The sequence below is a fragment of the Eriocheir sinensis genome, chromosome 45 (assembly GCF_024679095.1).
Source record: "Eriocheir sinensis breed Jianghai 21 chromosome 45, ASM2467909v1, whole genome shotgun sequence".
NCBI classification, from domain to species: domain Eukaryota; kingdom Metazoa; phylum Arthropoda; class Malacostraca; order Decapoda; family Varunidae; genus Eriocheir; species Eriocheir sinensis.
This window is the reverse complement of record NC_066553.1, coordinates 4,844,737-4,864,736: the sequence shown is the minus strand read 5'-3', so window position 1 is coordinate 4,864,736 and position 20,000 is coordinate 4,844,737. Positions and strand designations below refer to the sequence as shown.

At 41.4% G+C, this 20,000-nt stretch overlaps 1 protein-coding gene across 1 annotated transcript in view; it reads left to right on the top strand.

Moving 5' to 3' along the window:
• Positions 1–20,000, top strand: part of LOC126980910 (uncharacterized) — a 183,353-nt gene that overhangs the window by 102,659 nt on the left and 60,694 nt on the right. Inside the window, exon 5 of the mRNA XM_050831323.1 lies at positions 3,472–3,614. Coding sequence (XP_050687280.1) covers positions 3,472–3,614 — 143 coding nt within the window. The remainder of the gene's footprint in view (positions 1–3,471; positions 3,615–20,000) is intronic.

Here is a 20,000-nt window from a genome sequence, read left to right as displayed (position 1 = left end):
ATAATCCGGAAGCTTACAACGCGGGGCCGAGGAGTGTTCGCGGCAATTTATTGAGCGCGCTAATGGACGTGAACAGCAACGAAAAGAACGGGGCAAACTTAGTGTTCTTAAAGTTTATCGTCTCTCTCTACTTCTCTCTAGAAATTAAAACCGTTCCTCTATATCTCTCTTTGCCCATCTGTCTAGCTATTTATCTATCTATCTATCTATCCGTCTGTCGGTCTTTCTGTCCGTTTAACTGTATGTTTGTAGAAATGTGTGTTTGTAGGTTTCTCTGTAGGTATGTATGTATATTTGTTTGGCTGTCTATCTTTCTCTGCCTCCAATCTGTCTGTTTTCTCTCTCTCTCTCTCTCTCTCTCTCTCTCTCTCTCTCGCCTCGCCTATATTCCTCTCCCTCAGTTTAAATCTGCCTTCCCCTCAGTCCGTCTCTAAATCTTGCTGGGTGAGAAATGCGAGTGAGCGGGGCGAGCGAGACTCCGTTGTAATCACATTTAGTGTACGTCCGGCGCGCTATGTACAGGCTTATACCCTCGCCATGACCGCCTTGCCTGCCATTCCTGCGTGTAGTCAAGGTTTTCAGTCTTTTAATTCCTTAGTGTGGGCGGATAGGTTGTCGGCATGATATGGAAGTAGACAACACGACAACCATGCACTGTTTTTCACACCCATTTATAATCTTGGTTGATATCTATTCCTGCGTGTAGTCAAAGTTTTCAGTCTTTTAATTGCTTAGTGTGGGCGGATAGGTTGTCGACATGATATGGAAGTAGATAACACGACAACCAGTCACTGTTTTTTACAACCATTTATAATCTTGGTTGATATCTATTCCTGCGTGTAGTCAAGTTTTTCAGTATCTTAGGTATGACGTGTGGGCGGTTATGTTGTCGTTATGATATGGAAGTAGATAACACGACAACCAGTCACTGTTTTTTACAACCATTTATAATCTTGGTTGATATCTATTCTTGCGTGTAGTCAAGTTTTTCAGTATCTTAGGTATGACGTGTGGGCGGTTATGTTGTCGTCTTGGTATGGAAGTAGATAACACGACAACTATGTACTGTTTTATATACCCGTTTGTACTCTTGGTTAATATCTATTCCTGCGTGTAGTCAAGTTTTTCAGTATTTTAGGTATGACGTGTGGGCGGTTATGTTGTCGTCTTGGTATGGAAGAAGAAAACACGACAGCCATGCACTGTTTTTTACACTCGTTTATACTCTTGGATGATATACATTCTTGTGTGCAGTTAAACTTATCAGTCTCGTAACCCGGTAGCTGCAGGGATCATGTTTCTTAAAGGCCCCTCTAAGCGAGAAGAATGAGAAAAAAGTATCAATCACGCAAACCATTTCATAATATGTATCAACGCATTTGTGATCAGTTTATGCATCATCTATTTTTGGGGGGTTTATATCATGGCAAAAATTTGGCCCGTCGCTGGCAGTACACGGTGAAACCACAAATTTGGCCCATCGCTGCTACCGGGTTAAGAACGATTTGTGGATATTTACCTTTTCGTCATGGTTTGTAAATTTCTAACACCTCAATTATTCGTCGTTTTTACCAAGACTAACCAAAATTTTATGGATTACCAATACAATAGGAAAATATTGAAACTATGTGAAACTAAACACCAAAAAAAGTAGCTGAAGGGCATAACCAAATAACAAAGTCCCACAAAGCACTGTCCGTAAAGAATAAATAAATAAGACCACCATAAAAGTAATATTTCAATGCTATATATACCAAAATATTATTGCACGTTTTCGTTTTGCAGTATACCCGTAAGAAACTCTGTGTACTTTGCTTGTTCTGGAAGTATAACTCATAAAACTACAACAAAAAGATACAATAACGGTAATCTTGGTGTCGTTTGCAAAGACTTCACAACGTCATTTTTTTTATTTTCATTGCAGCTGTATGCCGAAACTGACCTCTCTTTTCGCCTTTTAATATGTTTCCTTTCTTGGAGCATCGCATACCGGGCTTTTTTGTTGCTCTGTCGGTTTATCATCCTTGAACTGTCTCCCTGGCAAAAAAAATATATCAAAAGAAGAGTGGATTGACGGAGCTGACGGACGGAATACAACGTTGTCACAAATCATCCTCGGCCATGTGAATCGAGAGGAGAAAAAAAAATCGTTAAGCCCCGTGTTGACAAGAAGCTTTGAATAAACTCGTAAACCAATCTCAGAAACATGACTCGAGGAGGAGGGGGGAAAAAAACGGCCATTCCCCGAAGACCCGTGTGATAGTGTTGTTGGTAGTCACATGTTGGGGACGCGTATGGTACAAAAAAAAAAAGATAGTGCCGTTTTTATACTTCTTTCACATGTAAAGTTCGTTATGCCTATAAAAGGGAAATCTTAAGCCAATTGGAATTTTATATAAACCGTCTGACGTATTTTTCTCTTTTTTTCTATCTCTCTGAATACCTAACGTACCGCCCTCCCTCTCTTAATTACCCGGGCATCGCTTACAAAGGGTGTACGGTATGCTATTCAGGTCCCTTCCCTCCCTTCCCTCCTTTCCCTCCCTTCCCTCCCTTCCCTTCCCTGCTCCTCCCTTTATCAACGTGTGTCGGAATCCGTCTGAAAATCAGGTTTCCGAGCTTATTACGACCTTTTTGAACGAACGAGAGAGAGAGAGAGAGAGAGAGAGAGAGAGAGAGAGAGAGAGAGAGAGAGAGAGAGAGAGAGAGAGAGAGAGAGAGAGAGAGAGAGAGAGAGAGAGAGAGAGAGAGAGAGAGAGAGAGAGAGAGACTAATGTATTCGTATCGGTTCACGGTATTGTAGTTCCGTTGAAATCATTCCTATTTGCCTTCAATTAATCGTAAGCACACCTGTTTAGATTCTTTCCTCAGGTGTTTGATTAATGTGCAGTGACCGTGGACTTCAAGGTGACCAGTCCAGAGGGTGTTGTGTGGCGGTACTAATGTTTGTGTGTGTGTGTGTGTGTGTGTGTGTGTGTGTGTGTGTGTGTGTGTGTGTGTGTGTGTGTGTGTGTGTGTGTGTGTCTCCCTATCTGTTACATTTCAATTTCACTTGTCTGTCGTTCTGTCGTTCAGCCTCCTCTATATATCTCTCTCTCTCTTGGATCGTTTATATTCGTCTCCTCCGTTTCAATCTACATCTCTATGTATGTCACCTGTCTGTCTTTCTTCTTCTTCTTCTCTCTTGTAATATCTATCTATCTATTTATCCATCAGTCTATCTATCTATCTTTCTATCTATTTAACTAACTAATCAACTAACCAACCATGCAACTATCTATCTATTTACCTATCTATCAGTCTATCTATCTATCTTTCTATCTATTTAACTAACTAATCAACTAACCAACCATGCAACTATCTATCTATTTACCTATATATCAGTCTATCTATCTATTACCCTGTACCCATCTCCCTCCCTCCCTCTTTCTCTCCTTCTCCCTTAACCACCACCCTCTGCTCCTTCCTCAGACGTGCCCGAAGCCAGCCTGAGCGTGGAGGGCGGGGGCGGTCTGGCGGGCACGGCCGTGGAGGTGGAGGAGAGCGACAGTGTGACCTTCCTTTGCCGCGTGACAGCCGACCCGCCCGCCTACAACATCACCTGGCTGCATAATGTGAGTACCCGGGGAGAGGAAGGGGAGAGGAGGGGAGGGGAGGGAAAGGGAGGGGAGGGGAGGGGAGGGGAGAAGAAGGAAGGGAGGGGTGAAAGGTATAAAGGTATAAAAGAATGAGAAAAAGAAGGGAGATGGGAACAGAAATACTTAAAAATACTGTAAATTTATAAAGCTGGAAAGAGAAAGAAAAAAAGAAGAAGAGTACTAACAATAACAAAAAGGAGAGAACATGAGGAAAACAAGGCGTGAAGTGATGGAAAATTAACGGCAAAATAATAATAAAAAACGAACACAATAAAGAAAAAAAAAGACGAGGAGAGAGACGCTGAATTGTTATGTACGGAACAGAAAGAAAAGTAAACAGGAGAAATAATGCGAAAGAGAAGATTGAGGTTAAACAGTGATAGTGAACAGAATGATAAAAAGATAAAACGATAGAACAAAGTAAGGAGAAAAGGGGAAGGAGAGAGAGAGAGAGAGAGAGAGAGAGAGAGAGAGAGAGAGAGAGAGAGAGAGAGAGAGAGAGAGAGAGAGAGAGAGAGAGAGAGAGAGAGAGAGAGAGAGAGAGAGAGAGAGAGAGAGAGAGAGAGAGAGAGAGAGAGAGAGAGAGAGAGAGAGAGAGAGAGAGAGAGAAGAAAAAAACAGGAGAGAGAATAAGAAAGAAAAGAAAAACGAAGGTGAAAAACATTGGTAGTGAAAGTAAAACGATAAAATAATAAAACAGGAAACAGCGAAGGAAAAAAAAAGAGCAACGAAAGAAAGAATCGTAATAAACAGGAGAGAGAGAATGAGAAAGAGAAAAAGGAAGATAGATGAGCAATACACGATAGAAAGATAAAACAAAGTAGTAAAGAAAAAAAAGACAAGGAGAGAGAGGCAGGACCGTAATGAACAGGAAAGAGAGGACAGCCCAAATCAAACACACGAGAATGAGGATGATTATGACGATGACGAGGAGGCAAAGCGAGGGATGAATTGTGACAGAGCCCTCAGATAAGCAGGCCAGGGAAGGATGGGGCAGGCCGGGGAAGGGTGGTGCAGGCCGGGGAAGGGTGGGACAGGCCGGGGAAGGGTGGGGCAGGTCGGGGAAGGGTGAGGCAGGCCGGAAAAGGGTGGGGCAGGCCGGGGAAGGGTGGGGCAGGCCGGGGAAGGGTGGGGCAGGCCGGGGAAGGGTGAGGCAGGCCGGGGAAGGGTGGGGCAGGTCGGGGAAGGGTGAAGCAGGCCGGAAAAGGGTGGGGCAGGCCGGGGAAGGGTGAGGCAGGCCGGGAAGGGTGAGGCAGGCAGGGGAAGGATGGGGCAGGTCGGGAAAAGCAAGGATGGGGCAGGCCGGGAAAGAGGGAGACCGGGGAAGGGTGGGGCAGGCCGAGAAATGGTGAGGCAGGCAGGAGAAGGGAAGAGTAAAGGATTGAGGGAAGCAGTGGTAAGATTGAGACAGGTAAGGAAAGGATGCCGAAGTGTGTTGGGGGGACGGAAGGGCAAGGGAGGGAGGGGTAGGGTGAGGAAGGACATGAGTGAAGGCTGACAGGGAAAGGATGGGCGGCAGGGAGGGGACGAGGAGAAGCCTGCGAGACATCAGCGTGGCAGGGTGACCAGAAATGATGATCCCCTGATGAAGCTGCCGGCCTGATTGACTTCCTTCCGTCTCTATTAATTTTGTGGTTGAATTTCCCATGTTGAGTGTTTCATTGAGGTGTATCTTCCCTTCCCGACATAACTTGTAATACTCTTTTTCCTGCCTTACTTTTCATCCTGTCATGGCTTGTACACACTGTCTTATGGAATCATGTTTTAGCGACAAATCTCCTCCCGAAATTGAACCCTCTTTCGGCCACCTCTTTGGATTCTTTTTAGGAGCAGCGAGTAGCGGGCTTTTCTTTATTATTGTTTCCTTTTTTGTGTGCCCTTGAGCTGTCTCCTTCGTTGTAAAAAAAAAAATCATTATATATATACATGCAGTATTTTCCAGAAACTGAGTATTATGTTTTGAATGTGACTGTAAATCCTCCTTCCCAGGGCCTTAATCACGACCTGGGGCTTTGGTTAAGAGTGGCACGTCTCCTCTTTCTATTTTCTGTTCACATCTCCAATCATTAAAATATAATGTGAATATCAACCAGTCAGGATCTGTACATAACAAGAACATTAATTTCCCTTCTCCAATAGCCATAAAAAAAAGCAATTACCTTGACAATAATGAAGGAAGGAAATGCGGAAATTGTGTCAAATACGGGTGGTACAGAGATACACACGGAGAGGCGGAAACAGTGCACGTTAGGATATTTCACTAAGTCAAATACGAGTTATAATTTTAGATAGAAATGCACAGGTGAAGACAGCAGGTAGGAGTCAGGGCAAGAGACAGAGAAGTGAGGGAGAAACTGTGACAAATATGAGTTATGTTAATAGATGCAAAAACACAAGCGAGGGTAAGAGAGAGAGAGAGAGAGAGAGAGAGAGAGAGAGAGAGAGAGAGAGAGAGAGAGAGAGAGAGAGAGAGAGAGAGAGAGAGAGAGAGAGAGAGAGAGAGAGAGAGAGAGAGAGAGAGAGAGAGAGAGAGAGAGAGAGAGAGAGAGAGAGAGAGAGAGAGAGAGAGAGAGAGAGAGAGAGAGAGAGAGAGAGAGAGAGAGAGAGAGAGAGAGAGAGAGAGAAACTGCAAATAATTCGAGTTATATAGATACAAATTGACAGGCGAAGAGAGCAAGTTAGAAAATCAAGATGAAAGAGAAAGAAATGAAGGAGAAACTGTCAAATTCGAGTTATAGAGATACAAACTGACATGCGAAGGGAGCAAGTTGGAAAATCAAGGGGGAGAAAGAACTAAAGAAAACGTTCAGTCAAATACGAGTTATATAGATACAAATAGACAAATCGAGTTAGCAGGTTATAAAAAAGCAAGTTAAGAGAGGAAAATGAAGGAGAAAGTGCGACAAACGAATTATAATCACACACGCAAACGCACAAATGAAAGCAGGGAAGGTCAGTGGAGAAAAATGAAGATAGCAAGTTAAAAAAAATCAATGTGAAAGAGAAGGAAGTGAAGAATAAACAACGACAAGTACACGAATTATAATCACACACGCAAACGCACAAATAAAAGCAGGGAAGGTCAGGGAAGTAAAATAGATATAGCAAGTTAGAAAATCAAGGTGAAAGAGAAGTGAAAGATAAACATAGACAAACACACGAGTCATCATCACACACAAAAACACACACAGATGAGAGCAGGGAAGGTCAGGGAAGTAATATGAACGAGGGAAGGGAAGGGAACTGAAGGGGAATGGCTTCAAGGATGGACAAAAGGAGGAGGAAGGGCAGGGAAGGGCGGAAGTGAGGTGAATAGGTTACCAAAGCCGACTGGGAAGACAGGTAACAGCGATGAACACCAGGTACGAGGAGGGAAAACGGATCACATGGATAGAATAGAAGGGGAGAATAGAGAATGAGGTGAAAAATGAATTGGAGGGGGTACTGAAGCGGACGGGAAGGCAGGTAACACAGCGATGAAGACCAGGTGAGGAGGGAGGGAGAACAGATCACATGGAGAGAACGCAACGAAAGAATAGAGGATAAGTTAATATGTGAAGGGGAGGGTTACTGAGGAGGACAGAATGACAGGTAACAGAGGGATGACAGACCAGGTGAACGGGAACACAAGGACAAGAGGGTAGGAAAGGAAAATGGAAAGGGAAATGAGAATAGAGTATAGGAAAGAGAAGAGATATATAAAAGTAAGGAAAATGAAGAAAAGGAGACGGAAAGACGAAAAAAGAAAGAACAGGGAAGATGAAAATGTCGAAAAGGAAAAATATGGAGAATAAATTATAGAAGCGATATATAAAAAAAAGGAAAATGAAGAAAAGGAGAGGGCAAGAAATAAAAAGAGACAGAACAAGACAAGTATAAGAAAGATGAAAATGTCAAAAAAGAAAAATGGGGAGGACAAATTAATAGAAGAGAGAATAGAAGAGAAAATAAGTTAATGCACGAAATGGAATAGGGAAAAAAATGGGAAAATAAAAGACAAAAATAGTAGAAGGTAAAAACAAACTGGGAGCAAAAGGGGAAAGAAAAATGAAGTATAAAAAAAGACAGGCAGGTTCCGAAAAACAAAATTAAAAAGCGGAAGAAAAAAAGAGGAAAGATAATAAGCAAAAAAAGTGGGAAAAAGGAAAGCATGAAAATAAGAGAAACAGAGAAGTAAAAAAATAAGTAAAAAAGCAAAAGAAAAAAACAGAGGAAAGACAATGAGTTGGGATAGAGCAAAAAAAAAAATAGAAGGAAAATGAAAGGACAAAAAAAATGAAAAAAAGAGCACATGAAAATAAGAGAAACAGAGAAGTAAAAAAAAACTGGAAAGCAGGAGAAAAAAACAGAGGAAAGATAATGAGTTGGGAGAGGGTGAAAAAAAAACCGAGCAGGAAAAGGAAAGGACAAAGTGGGAAAAAAGAAAGCAGGAGAGTAAGGAAAACAGAAAATCATACAGTGAAGAGATATAATATTAAATAAAAAAAAAACAGATTGAGAATAGGAAAGCAAAGGAAGGAAAAAGAACAGAAAATCAAAGTCGAATGAAACAAAACAGCAAAAGAAAAAGAAAAAATGATAAAAAATGGGAATTGAAAAGAAAAGAGGAAAATAGAAAATCATAGAGTTAAGGAAAGAGAGAATTGAGAGAAACAGATGAAGTTAGATGAAGTTAGAGTAGAAAAGCAGAAAGGAAAAGCTGAAAATCAAAGTCGAATGAAACAAAACACCAAAAGAAAAATTTAAAAAATAGAAAAATGGGAATAGAAAAGAAAATAGGAAAATAGAAAATCATAGAGTTAAGGGAAGGGAGAATTAAGCGAAACAGATGAAGTTAGATGAAGTTAGAGTAGAAAAGCAGAAAGGAAAAGCTGAAAATCAAAGTCGAATGAAACAAAACACCAAAAGAAAAATTAAAAAAAAAAAAATGGGAATAGAAAAGAAAATAGGAAAATAGAAAATCATAGAGTTAAGGAAAGAGAGAACTGAGAGAAACAGATGAAGTTAGATGGAGTTAGAGTAGAAAAGCAGAAAGGAAAAGCTGAAAATCAAAGTCGAATGAAACAAAACAGGAAGAGAAAAAGAAAAACAGATAAAAAGTGTGAAACAGAAAAGGAAAGAGGAGAACAGAAAATCATAGAGTTGAAAGAAAAGAGAATTGCGAGGAACAGAAAACCAGAAAGAATAGGAAAGCAGACATGGGAACAGAAAATCAAATGCAGAACGAAACATTGAAAAAAAACAGCGTGAATTTAGGGAAGAAAGGAGGAACAGAAAATAATAAAAACATAAAAAAAAGTACTGAACAGAGTGGATATAGGAAAAAAAAAGATAAACAGCGTGAATTTAGGGAAGCAAGAGGGAAAGGAGGAACAGAAAATAACAAAAACATAAAAAAAAAGGTACTGAACAGAGTGGATATAGGAAAAAAAAGATAAACAGCGTGAATTCAGGGAAGCAAGAGGGAAAGGAGGAACAGAAAATAATAAAAACATAAAGGTACTGAACAGAGTGGAAATAGGAAAATAAAAAAAGCAGAAAATCATGAAGCAGAATTAAACATTTCCCCCAAAAAAGCATAAACAGAATGGATTTAGTTAAGCAGGAGAGAAAAAGAAACCAAAATTATTAGAGATAACATTCCATAAAGCAGTCCCAAAGCAGAGAGGTAACAGGAATGAAAGTTTGAAAGGTTCGTTTAGACGGCGCAACATCTGTGGTCATATGCCGGAGAGAGACAGGGAAGGAATTATAGGAGAAGGGAACAGACCCCAGGAGACGGGACACAACCCTCGATTAATACCTGGTACCCATTCACTGTTGGGTGGACAGGGGCGTAGGGTATCGGAAAAGCCGCCCAGAGTTTCCAATCCGCCCGGGAATCGAAGGGAAACAGAAAAACATAAAGCAGAATGAAACATTGCCCCCAAAACAGATAAACAGAGTGGATATAAGAAAACAGGATAGGAAGGAAAAAACAGAGAACGGTAGAGAAGAGGGAGACAACTGTGGGTTAGCGTAGTTAGCTCTCAGGTAGTTTAGATAGCTAGCGGGTAGTCTAGTTAGCTAGCGGGTAGTTGAGTTATCTAGCAGGCGCCGTCTGGGAGCCATGTACTCGGAGGCAGCTGAGTCAGTTAGGCGCGTCCCTCCGCTCTGTCAAGGTGATCCACACGCACCCGTAACTGCCTGTACTCGTGTTCACTTGAATAGAATCTACCTTCCCTATTCTTGCTGTCTGTATCTTTTTATATCCCTCTCTCTATGTATCTATTTATCTATCTATACTTTACCTGTGACCTGAGCACCTGACGTGAGTTGCCAACATCACTAAAGATTTATTAGAGATTAAGCCCCACAGGACTTCTCTTCGTCCTCCTTTTCCTCTTGAGAGACTTGTGTGTTCCCGTCACCCATCAAGTCATACACACAACCTTCAGCAACATTGCAAGCAGCAGACAAACAGATTGGGAAAAGGGAAAATAAAGAGAAACAGAAAATTATAAAACAGAAAGAAACACTGCCAAAAAAAAACGAGACAAGGAGTGGATATAAGATAGCAAGAGAGGAAGGAGAAACAAAACAACAACAAAAAAGAGGGAGACACCATTGAAAAAAAAACATACACCGCAAGAATAGTAAACCAGAAAGAGAAACACAAAATCATAATGCGAAACGAAACACTGGAAAAAAAACATAACCAGAGTGAATACAGGAAACAGTAGAGCAAGGAGAAACAGAAATCACAGAGAAGAGGAAGACAAACAGGGAACAGACTAAACGGACTGGGAATAGGACAGCAGAATGGGGACGAGAATGAGAATAAGGAAGGAGAGAGGGAAACAGAGTCGTGCAAATGGAGACGCCAGTAATATAGGCGGAGTAGCGGAAGGTTAGGCAGGGACAGAGGCAGACTAGGAGGAAGAGATTACAAAGGAAAAGACCGAAGCAGTACCAGGAAGAGAAGACCAGAATAGGGAAGTATTGGAAGAGGCAGGAGAATACAAGAAAAGGTAAGAACGAAGAACAGAATGCAAATAGGAGCAAGGAAGGGACAGAGGCAGACTAGGAGGAAGAGAATACAAAGGAAAAGACCGAAGCAGTAACAGGAAGAGATGACCGGAATAGTGAAGTATTGGAAGAGGCAGGAGGATACAAGAAAAGGTAAGAACGAAGAACAGAATGCAAATAGGAGCAAGGAAGGGACAGAGGCAGACTAGGAGGAAGGGAATACAAAGGAAAAGACCGAAGCAGTACCAGGAAGAGATGACCAGAATAGGGAAGTATTGGAAGAGGCAGGAGAATACAAGAAAAGGTAAGAACGAAGAACAGAATGCAAATAGGAGCAAGGATGGGACAGAGGCAGACTAGGAGGAAGAGAATACAAAGGAAAAGACCGAAGCAGTACCAGGAAGAGAAGACCAGAATAGGGAGGTATTGGAAGAGGCAGGAGGATACAAGAAAAGGTAAGAACGAAGAACAGAATGCAAATAGGAGCAAGGATGGGACAGAGGCAGACTAGGAGGAAGGAAATACAGAAAGAAGGAGGAAATGGATAACAGGGAGAGAAGACCAGAAAGGGAAGTATAGAGACAGGAGAAGACAAGAGAAAATGAGGAAAAAGAATAGAAGGCAAATAAGAACAAGAGAGGAAGGAAGGAAGGAAATAGAGGAAAGTACAAAAACAGAAGCAGGAAGAGAATGGCAGAATAGGGAAATATGGGAAGAGGCAGGAGGATACAGGATAAACTAAGGAAGAAAGAATAGAAGGCAAATAAGAGCAGGATAAGGTTGAGGAAGAACAAGGAAGGAAGGAAGGAAATACAGAAAGTAGAAAAAAACAGTGGCAGGGAGAATGGGAAGAGGCAGGAGGATACAAGAGAAAGTAAGGAAGAAGAACAGAAGGCAAATTTGAGCAACATATGATTAAGGAAGAGCAAGGAAAGGAAATTAGGGAAGAAATGGACGAGGGAAGGGCACAGGAATGAAGCAAAGAAGAGGAATAAAAAGCAAAAGTGAAAAATGTATATAAGAGAAGGGAGAGAATAAGGAAGGCAAATCAAGGAGGAGATAGATTTAAACAAGAAATTTAGGGTATGGGGAGGACACAGGAAGAAGAAACAACGAAGAATAGAGAGCAAATACTAGCAATAAAGGGTCAAAGTAGAACAAGGAAGGGAAAATAAGGAGAATAGGTTAAATAATGAAGTATTCGAAGAGGAAGGAAAACAAAGGCAGGCAGGAAGAGGCAAAAACGAACAATGAGAGACAAATAAGAAGAATAAATGAACGGAAAAGACCATGGAAAGGAGAAGAGAGAAGAGATAGATAAAGCAGGGGAGTACTGATAAAGACAGGAAGAGGCAGAATAGAGCAAAAATGAGGGAATAGAATGTAAAGAAGAGGAAGATAAGGCTGAGAGAAAGCAAAGAAGCGAGTATTGAAGAGACAAGCAGAGCAAAGAAGTATTGATAAAGATAGATAGAAGAAGAAATACACAAAAACAAGGAACAGGAGGTAAAAAAAAAGGAGGAAAACAAAAAAAGGGAAATAAGGAATAGACAGGAAGAGGAAAAAAGTAATGACATAGGAGAAAGAGAAATAGGAGGAGGAAGAGGAGGCGAAACAGACATCCAGAAGTTAAGACAAAGCAATATAGGGAGACGAGGGAGAAGGAAAAAGAAGAGTAGAGGAATGATGGAAACAGAGATAGGATTGAGACAGGTAAGAAAATACCCAGGTGTGTGTGTGTGTGTGTGTGTGTGTGTGTGTGTGTGTGTGTGTGTGTGTGTGTGTGTGTGCGTGTGCGTGTGTGTGTCAGCTGCGCAGGACAGTATAGCAGGTGATTAATGGCACGTAAACTTCATTAGCGTAGAGTACCTGTACGAGGTTACCTGTGCAGGGTGTAATTAGTGCTGGAGGGGTCACCTTGACACGCACACACACACACACACACACACACACACACACACACACAGGAGGGGAGGATGATCAAAGAGAGGGAGAGGAAGGTGGTGGCAGATTAAATAAAGGTAAGGAAGAGAAGGAGGAGGAGGAGGAGAAAAGAATGTGAAAGAAGAAAATAACCAAGGAACATGAACTTGAACAAAGGGGAACAAGAACACGAACAAGAATGAAAAAAAAAACGGAAAAGAAAACAAAAAAAAAGTAAGACCAAAACCAAGAAGGAGATACTGAAAGAAAAAAACAAGACGTACCACAAACAACAACAACAACAACAACAACAACAACAGAGAATGAAGACAGAAAAAAACGAGAAACAAACGAAGAAAGAAAAAGAAAAGACGCGTTTAAGGAAGGAAATAAAGAGGAAAACAAACAACGCCTTGGAGGAGAAGGAAAAGGAGGAGAAGGAGGAGAAGAGATAAAAAGAACAGGAAAAGCGGAAGAGAAAGTGGAGAAAACGTAGGAGATAAGAAGAGTTGTGGAGGAGGAGGAGGAGGAGATAAAGGTGGAGGAAAAGTAAGGAAGAGGAGAAAATGGAAAACAAGAATAAGGTAAACAAAAGAGGAAGAGGAAGGAAGAGGTAGAGGAGGAGAAAAGAGGAAAATAAGCAAAAAAGAAAGAATAGTGAAAATACCAAATACGCAAAGGGAATCAGAACATAAAAACGAAGATAAGAACGCAAGGAGTCTGCAAGAGGCCGGTAGGTCTATACAAGGCAGCTCCTGTGAACCTAACCCCACCTAACCTTACTATCTTTGAATTTATCTAACCTTTTTTATAATGTGACTTACGTATTGGCACTCACAACATGACTGCCAAGCCTCTTCCACTCATCCACCACTCTGCTCGCATACCAATTCTTTCCATGCCCTTGATGAACCCGAATTTATCCATGAGAAGGAGGAGAAGGAAAATAAACTGGAGAGGGAGAAAGAGGAGGAGGAGGAGAAAACGGTGGAAAAGGAGGAGAAAGAGGAGGGGAAGAGGAGGAGAAGGAGAAGGAGGAGAAGAAAACGGCGGAGAAGGAGAAAGAGAAAGAGGAAGAGGAGAAGAGCAGGAGAAGGAGAAGGAGGAGAAGAAAACGATGGAAAAGGAGAAAGAGAAAGAGGAAGAGGAGAAGAGCAGGAGAAGGAGGAGAAGAAGAAAACGATGGAAAAGGAGGAAAAAGAGGAGGAGGAAAAGATGAGGAGAAGGAGGAGGAGGTAAAGAAAACGGAGAAGAAGGAGAAGAAAACAAAGAAGGTGAAGAAGAAAAAGATACACAAGACAAGGAACCATTAGAGGAAAAGAAGAAAGAAAAAAACACAGATAATATAAGGGAAGAGAAGGAGTCAACAAACAAGACTCGTATTAGGGTTTAACGAGACTGCTTCTGCTGGAGGAGGAGGAGGAGGAGGAGGAGGAGGAGGAGGAGGAGGAGGAGGAGGAGGAGGAGGAAGAGGAGGGGGATATAATGAGGACGAAAGGTAGAATAATGAATAAGAAGATAGAAAAAATGATAAAGAAAGGGAATGAGAAAGAGAATAATCAAGGGTAGGAAAAGGAAATTGAGTTAAAAAAAGAAGTAAAAAGAAATAGAAGAAAATAAGAAGAAAAGGGGAATGCGAAAATGGGGAAGATAGACAAGGGAGAAGAGGAAGGAAGAAGTGTAATATAGAGAGGGAGAAGTGAGAGAAAAGAGAAAGGGAAGGAGGAGGAGGAGAAGGAGGAGGAGGAGGAAGAGGAACATTTCGTAGTCCATAAGAGGTAATACAGGTAATATCAGATGAGAGAGAGAGAGAGAGAGAGAGAGAGAGAGAGAGAGAGAGAGAGAGAGAGAGAGAGAGAGAGAGAGAGAGAGAGAGAGAGAGAGAGAGAGAGAGAGAGAGAGAGAGAGAGAGAGAGAGAGAGAGAGAAAGGACTAAAAATTAATGAAAAACAAGAGAAACAGGAAAAAGGAAAAACAAGAGAAAAAGACAAGAAACGAAAAAAAACGATTGACAAAAAAACAAGAAAAGAAAATGGAAAAAAAAGATAAGACAGAAAATTAAAGGAGGAAAGAAAATAAATGAAAAAAATGAGAGAATAAGAAAAAGAAGGATAGAAAAAAACTTAAAAAAGAAGAGAAAAATAAAACAAGTAAGACAAAGGAAACCAAGAAGAAAAAAAACAAGAAAAAACGGAGGAAAAAAAAACGAAGATAAATTAACAAAAAGTGACGAAAGAAACAAAAAAATACGGAAACAAAATAAAAAAGAGAAAAAGAAAAAAAAACGAGAAATAAGGAAAGAAAACAAAGAAAAACGAGGAAAACAGGAAAAAAAACACGCGCAAACACAAAAAAGGAGACTGTCGCAAGCACATTAAAACCCAATAACGCAATAGCGAGGCGAGGGAGCCGAGGAAACGGAGACAAACAGACAATCAGATGACAACACACTCGGGAGAAAGGGAAAAAAAGGTGCAGGAAAGAGAAAAAATAATAAAAAAATAGAAAAGCAGAAAAGAGGAGATGAGGGAGGAGAGAGACGTAAGCAGATATGATAACACGAGGAGAGGAAGAGAGAAGAGGAGGAGAGGACAGGAAGTAAAAATAGGGGAAGCAGAGAGAATGGAGAATAAAACAGGAGAAGAAGAGAGAAGAGGAGGAGAGGAGAGGAAGTAAAAATAGGAGAAGCAGAGAGAATGGAGAATAAAAGAGGAGAAGAGAGAAGAGAAGGAGAGGAGAGGAAGGATGAAAAGAGAGACATAAACAGTTACATAAAGAGAAAGTCGTATAAGGAAGAAGAGGAAGAGGAGGAGGAGGAGGAGGACTACGAAGAGGAGGGAAAGAGGAAGAGGAGGCAAACACAAGGAGCAAAAATTAAAAAGAAAAATATTTAAAAAAATGAAAAATGAGAGGAATAGAGATAAAAGAAAATAAGGAAGATAGGAAGGAGGAGGAAGAGGAGAAAGATAAAGAAAGAGAACTTGGAGGAGGAGTAGAAGGAGGATAAAGTAGAGAAATAGGAAACGCAGGAGGAGTAGAAGCCTTAATAAGAAGAAGAGAAAGAGGAAGATAGGAAGATAAGTAAGAGAAGATAGAGAAGAAGAAACAGTAATATCAAGCGGAAAATAGAGAAGAAATAACAAAATTAATACATATAAAATAAAAAGTCAAATAACGAAAGATAAACAGGAGAAGGAAGAGGAGGAAGGAGAGGAGGAGGAAGAAGAGGATGAGGAGAAGTAGGGGGAGGGAGAGGAGAAATAGGAGGAGAAGTAATAATAATAAGAGAAATAATAGGAAGCGGAAAGAAAGGAAGAAGAAGGATAAGAGGAATAAGAATAAAGGAACATAAGGAGAAGGATGAAGAGGAGGAGAAAGAGAAGGTATAAGAGGAGTCGGAAGAGGAGAAGGAGAACGAGGGCGAAGCGACGGAGGAAAAGTAGTATTGAGAGGAAGAGGAGGAGGAGGAAGAGGAAGAGGAAGAGGAGGAGGACCAGGTAACCGTGATTTGCAGGAAGCGTCGACGAGTGTTTGCCAGAATCCAGGTGTGATAGGGAAGAGCTCGCACCTGTCCTCCTCCTCCTCCTCCTCCTCCTCTACCTGTCCTGATGGCGCCTCCTCATTAGCGTGTGTGTGTGTGTGTGTGTGTGTGTGTGTGTGTGTGTTTTAGTCTTGATGTTAGTTTGTTTGTTTCGTTTTCTTGATTGCGGGGAAAGGGGGGGGATCTCTCTCTCTCTGATACGTCTCACTTTCTCGCTCTCACCATATTTCATTTCCAGCTCCTCCTCCTCCTCCTCCTCCTCTTCTGCTTCCTGTTTCTCCACTTCTTATTATTGCTTCTCCTCCTCCTCCTCCTCCTCCTCCTCTATGCACATTTCATAAAACAAGGCATTTACACGAGTGCTTCGAACGCGCGATGGCGAAGCACCGGTATGCCGATCCGAAGCTTCGAGTCAACGAGTTCGAAACAGCGTTTGTCTGGTGCTCGGAAGGCGGCTTCAAAAATTCACTGCTTCATTGCTTCGGAATTTCGGAGCTTTGGGATTTCGAGCCTTTGGAGTTTTGAAGCAGCCGGGCTCATGACCTGGGGATGTTTGAGGCTTCGGGGAGTTCAAGGTTCAGGTGGTTTTGATGGTTCATATCTTTGGTGGTTCAATTTTTGTGGTTCTGGTTGTTCATTGCTCTAGTGGCTTAGTTTTGTGGTTCTAGTGGTTCATATCTTTGGTGGTTCAGTTTCAGGATTCTGGTGGTTTATTGATTTGGTGGTTCCGCTTCGGTGGTTTTGGGGTTCAGGGGTTCAGAATAAAATCGGCTCGAGGGTTCAAAATAAAATCAGTTCGGGAAGAAAATCGGTTCAGGGGTTCAAAGTAAAATCGGTTTAGGGGGAAAATCGGTTCAGGGGTTCAAAGTAAAATCGGTTTAGGGGGAAAATCGGTTCTGAGGTTTAAAGTAAAATCGGTTCAGGGGTTCAAATTAAAATTGGTTCAGGGGGAAAATCGGTTCAGGGGTTCAAAATAAAATCAGTTCGGAAGGAAAATCGGTTCAGGGGTTCAAAATAAAATCAGTTCGAGAGGAAAATCGGTTCAGGGGTTCAAAATAAAATCGGTTCAGGGGGAAAATCGGTTCAAGGGTTCAAAATAAAATCAGTTCAGGGGGAAAATCGGGTCAAGGGTTCAAAATAAAATCAGTTCAGGGGGAAAATCGGTTCTGGGGTTTAAAGTAAAATCGGTTCAGAGGTTCAAAATAAAATCGGTTTAAAACTTTAAGGTTCAGATTCTCCACGGGATCAAAATGCTTCGGAGATCCAGTTTCGGAGTTTCAGAGCTTCGTGGGGTTCAGTAGTTCGGACTTTCTAAGCTTCGTGTCGTTACGATTTATAGCGGCCCAGAAATTTGAGTGTTCAGATCTTCGAAGGTCAAAGGTTCGTGGGAATCAGAGGAGGGTTCAAAGCTTTGGAAATTCAGAACTTTTGGTCTTCGGAGCATCAGTTCAGAGGTTCAGAGTTTCAAAGGTTTGGGGTTTCATAGGTTCAGAGTTTCAAAAGTTTGGGGTTTCAGAGGTTCAAAGGTTCAGTTTCAGGAGTTCGGGGTTTCAGTGATTCAGAATTAAGGGGAACCAAACCTTATAGAGCTTTATGGATTCAAACTCTCAAGAGGATTCAAAACAGACGGACGTTCGGAGCTTCATAGTTTCAGATTTTAAGGGTTCAAAGCTTCAAAGGATTCGGAATATACGGTAGAGCTTCTCAGGTTCAGAGTGAAGATGGTTCGGAGCTTCGGATCAAATAAGTGAGACGCTTCGCACGCCAAGCTCCCTCAAAGACCCGATACGTTGATGCTCCTTTTAGCGGACGGACGGACGGGATGAGGCAGAGAAGGAGGAGGAGGAGGGGGAGGAGGAGGGGGAGGAAAAGGAGAAGGAGGAGGTGGAATGGAGGAAGGGGGGGGCACTTAAGAATGGATGCTGTTTGAGTGATCTGGTGGTGGAGGAGGAGGAGGAGGAGGAGGAGGAAGTGTCAATGGAGGAAAAGGAAGATGAAGGCAAAAAAAAAAACTTGTTGAAAAAAATAAGAAAATAAAATAAAGGAAAGGAAAACGAGAAGAGGATAAAATGAGAGGAGGAGGAAATGAAGAGTAAGAATAACACAAGAAAAATGAGGAAGAAGAAAATATAAATGAGAAAAATAAAGAAAGCAAAGGAAAACGAGAAAAAAAACTTAAAACAGGGAGGGAAGAGGAGTCAGAGAGAGGAGAAAGAGGAGGAACAGGAAGCGGAAGAATGAAAGGTAGAGTAAAGACAAAGCATATGATGAAAAACAAAGAAAAGCAGGAAAAATTAAAACACAGAACAAACGAAAAAAAAAAAAGGTTAAAAAGAAAACTTAATCATGAAATCCAAATCAGGTAAACCGCTGAATGACAAACTTATCCGCGGACCACAAACCGTTAAAGAGGAAGGAACGGAGAATCTCGGCGGGCAGGTGAATGTTCAAGGTAGCCCACGTTCAAGGTAACACACGTTCAAGGTAACACCCGCTCATGGTAACACACGTTCAAGGTAACACCCGCTCATGGTAACACACGTTCAAGGTAACACACGTTCAAGGTAACACCCGCTCAAGGAAACACACGTTCAAGGTAACACACGTTCAAGGTAACACACGTTCAAGGTAACACCCGCTCAAGGAAACACACGTTCAAGGTAACACACGTTCAAGGTAAGACACGTTCAAGGTAAAACGTTCAAGATTAATTACACGAAGGATGGTGAACGCCCACCGCTCGTCATAACTCTTTCTCTCTCTTTTTTTTACAGCAGAGGAAGAAGATGGAAGTAGGAAGCGGAGGAATAAGAGGAGAGGAGGAGGAATGGAAAGCAATGGGAAAGGGGAAATAATTAACAGGAGGGGAAAATAAAAAAGAGGAAGAGGAAGGATAGAAGGGACATGAGAAGTAAGAGGAGTAATAACAGGAAATAATGAAGAGGGAAGAGGAAAAATGAAAGAAAGAGGGATAAAGGAAAATGTAGAGTAGGAGGAGACAAGGGGAGGAAGAACAATAACAGGACAAGCAAATAGGAATCAATGGAAAAGAAAGGGGAAAACTGAAATGAATAAGGAGGAAAAGGAGGAGATAAAATTCAACCCCTCTCCCCACACACAAAAAAAATCGTGCCTCTATCAGTAACAACAAAAACCAGTTAAATGAACACTTGACTCTGAATAAAACGCTCAGCAGCAAATTACGGAAATGACTAAAACATTCACGAGGGAGAGAGAGGGAGAGATTTTGTTGTTCGTTGTCAGTCCATTCAGCGGGAAAAATAAATAACAGTGAATGGCGATTGTAATTATAACGAAAGGCTTAGCACAACGCTCGCCCGACATTACCTGGAAAAACAATGTGCTTCTAATTGACGGAGAACAACAATGATGGAATGGGAAAATGATGAGTTTGTAGATAAGTGAAAATATATAAATGAAATACAGAAATACGAAGAAGTTAATAACGACGCAGAATACAGACTCGAATTGATGCAAAAGAATGATAAAAAGGAAAATGATGAGTTTGAGTTGAGGAGGAAAAGGGAGGAGCAAGAGAAGATGGCGCCACTATAAACACTTGCCTGCGCCATGACGGGCTGGGGCCGAATACCATCCAGGCCTCTCAAGCAAGCCTACCGGCGCAATAGGCAGAGACGTAAAAAAAAAAAAAATAAATAAAGAGGAAAAGGGAGGGGAAAAAAGAAGAGGAGGAAAAGAGAGGAGGAAGAAGAAGAGGAGTAACAGTAAGCAATGGAAAAGAAAGTGGAAAATAAACAGACGAGAACAACGAAAGAAACAACAACGATAAAAACAAAAAAATAATGAGTGTTGAAGATGATGAAAACACAAAGAAATTAACAACAACAAAAACACAGCACACAGAAACT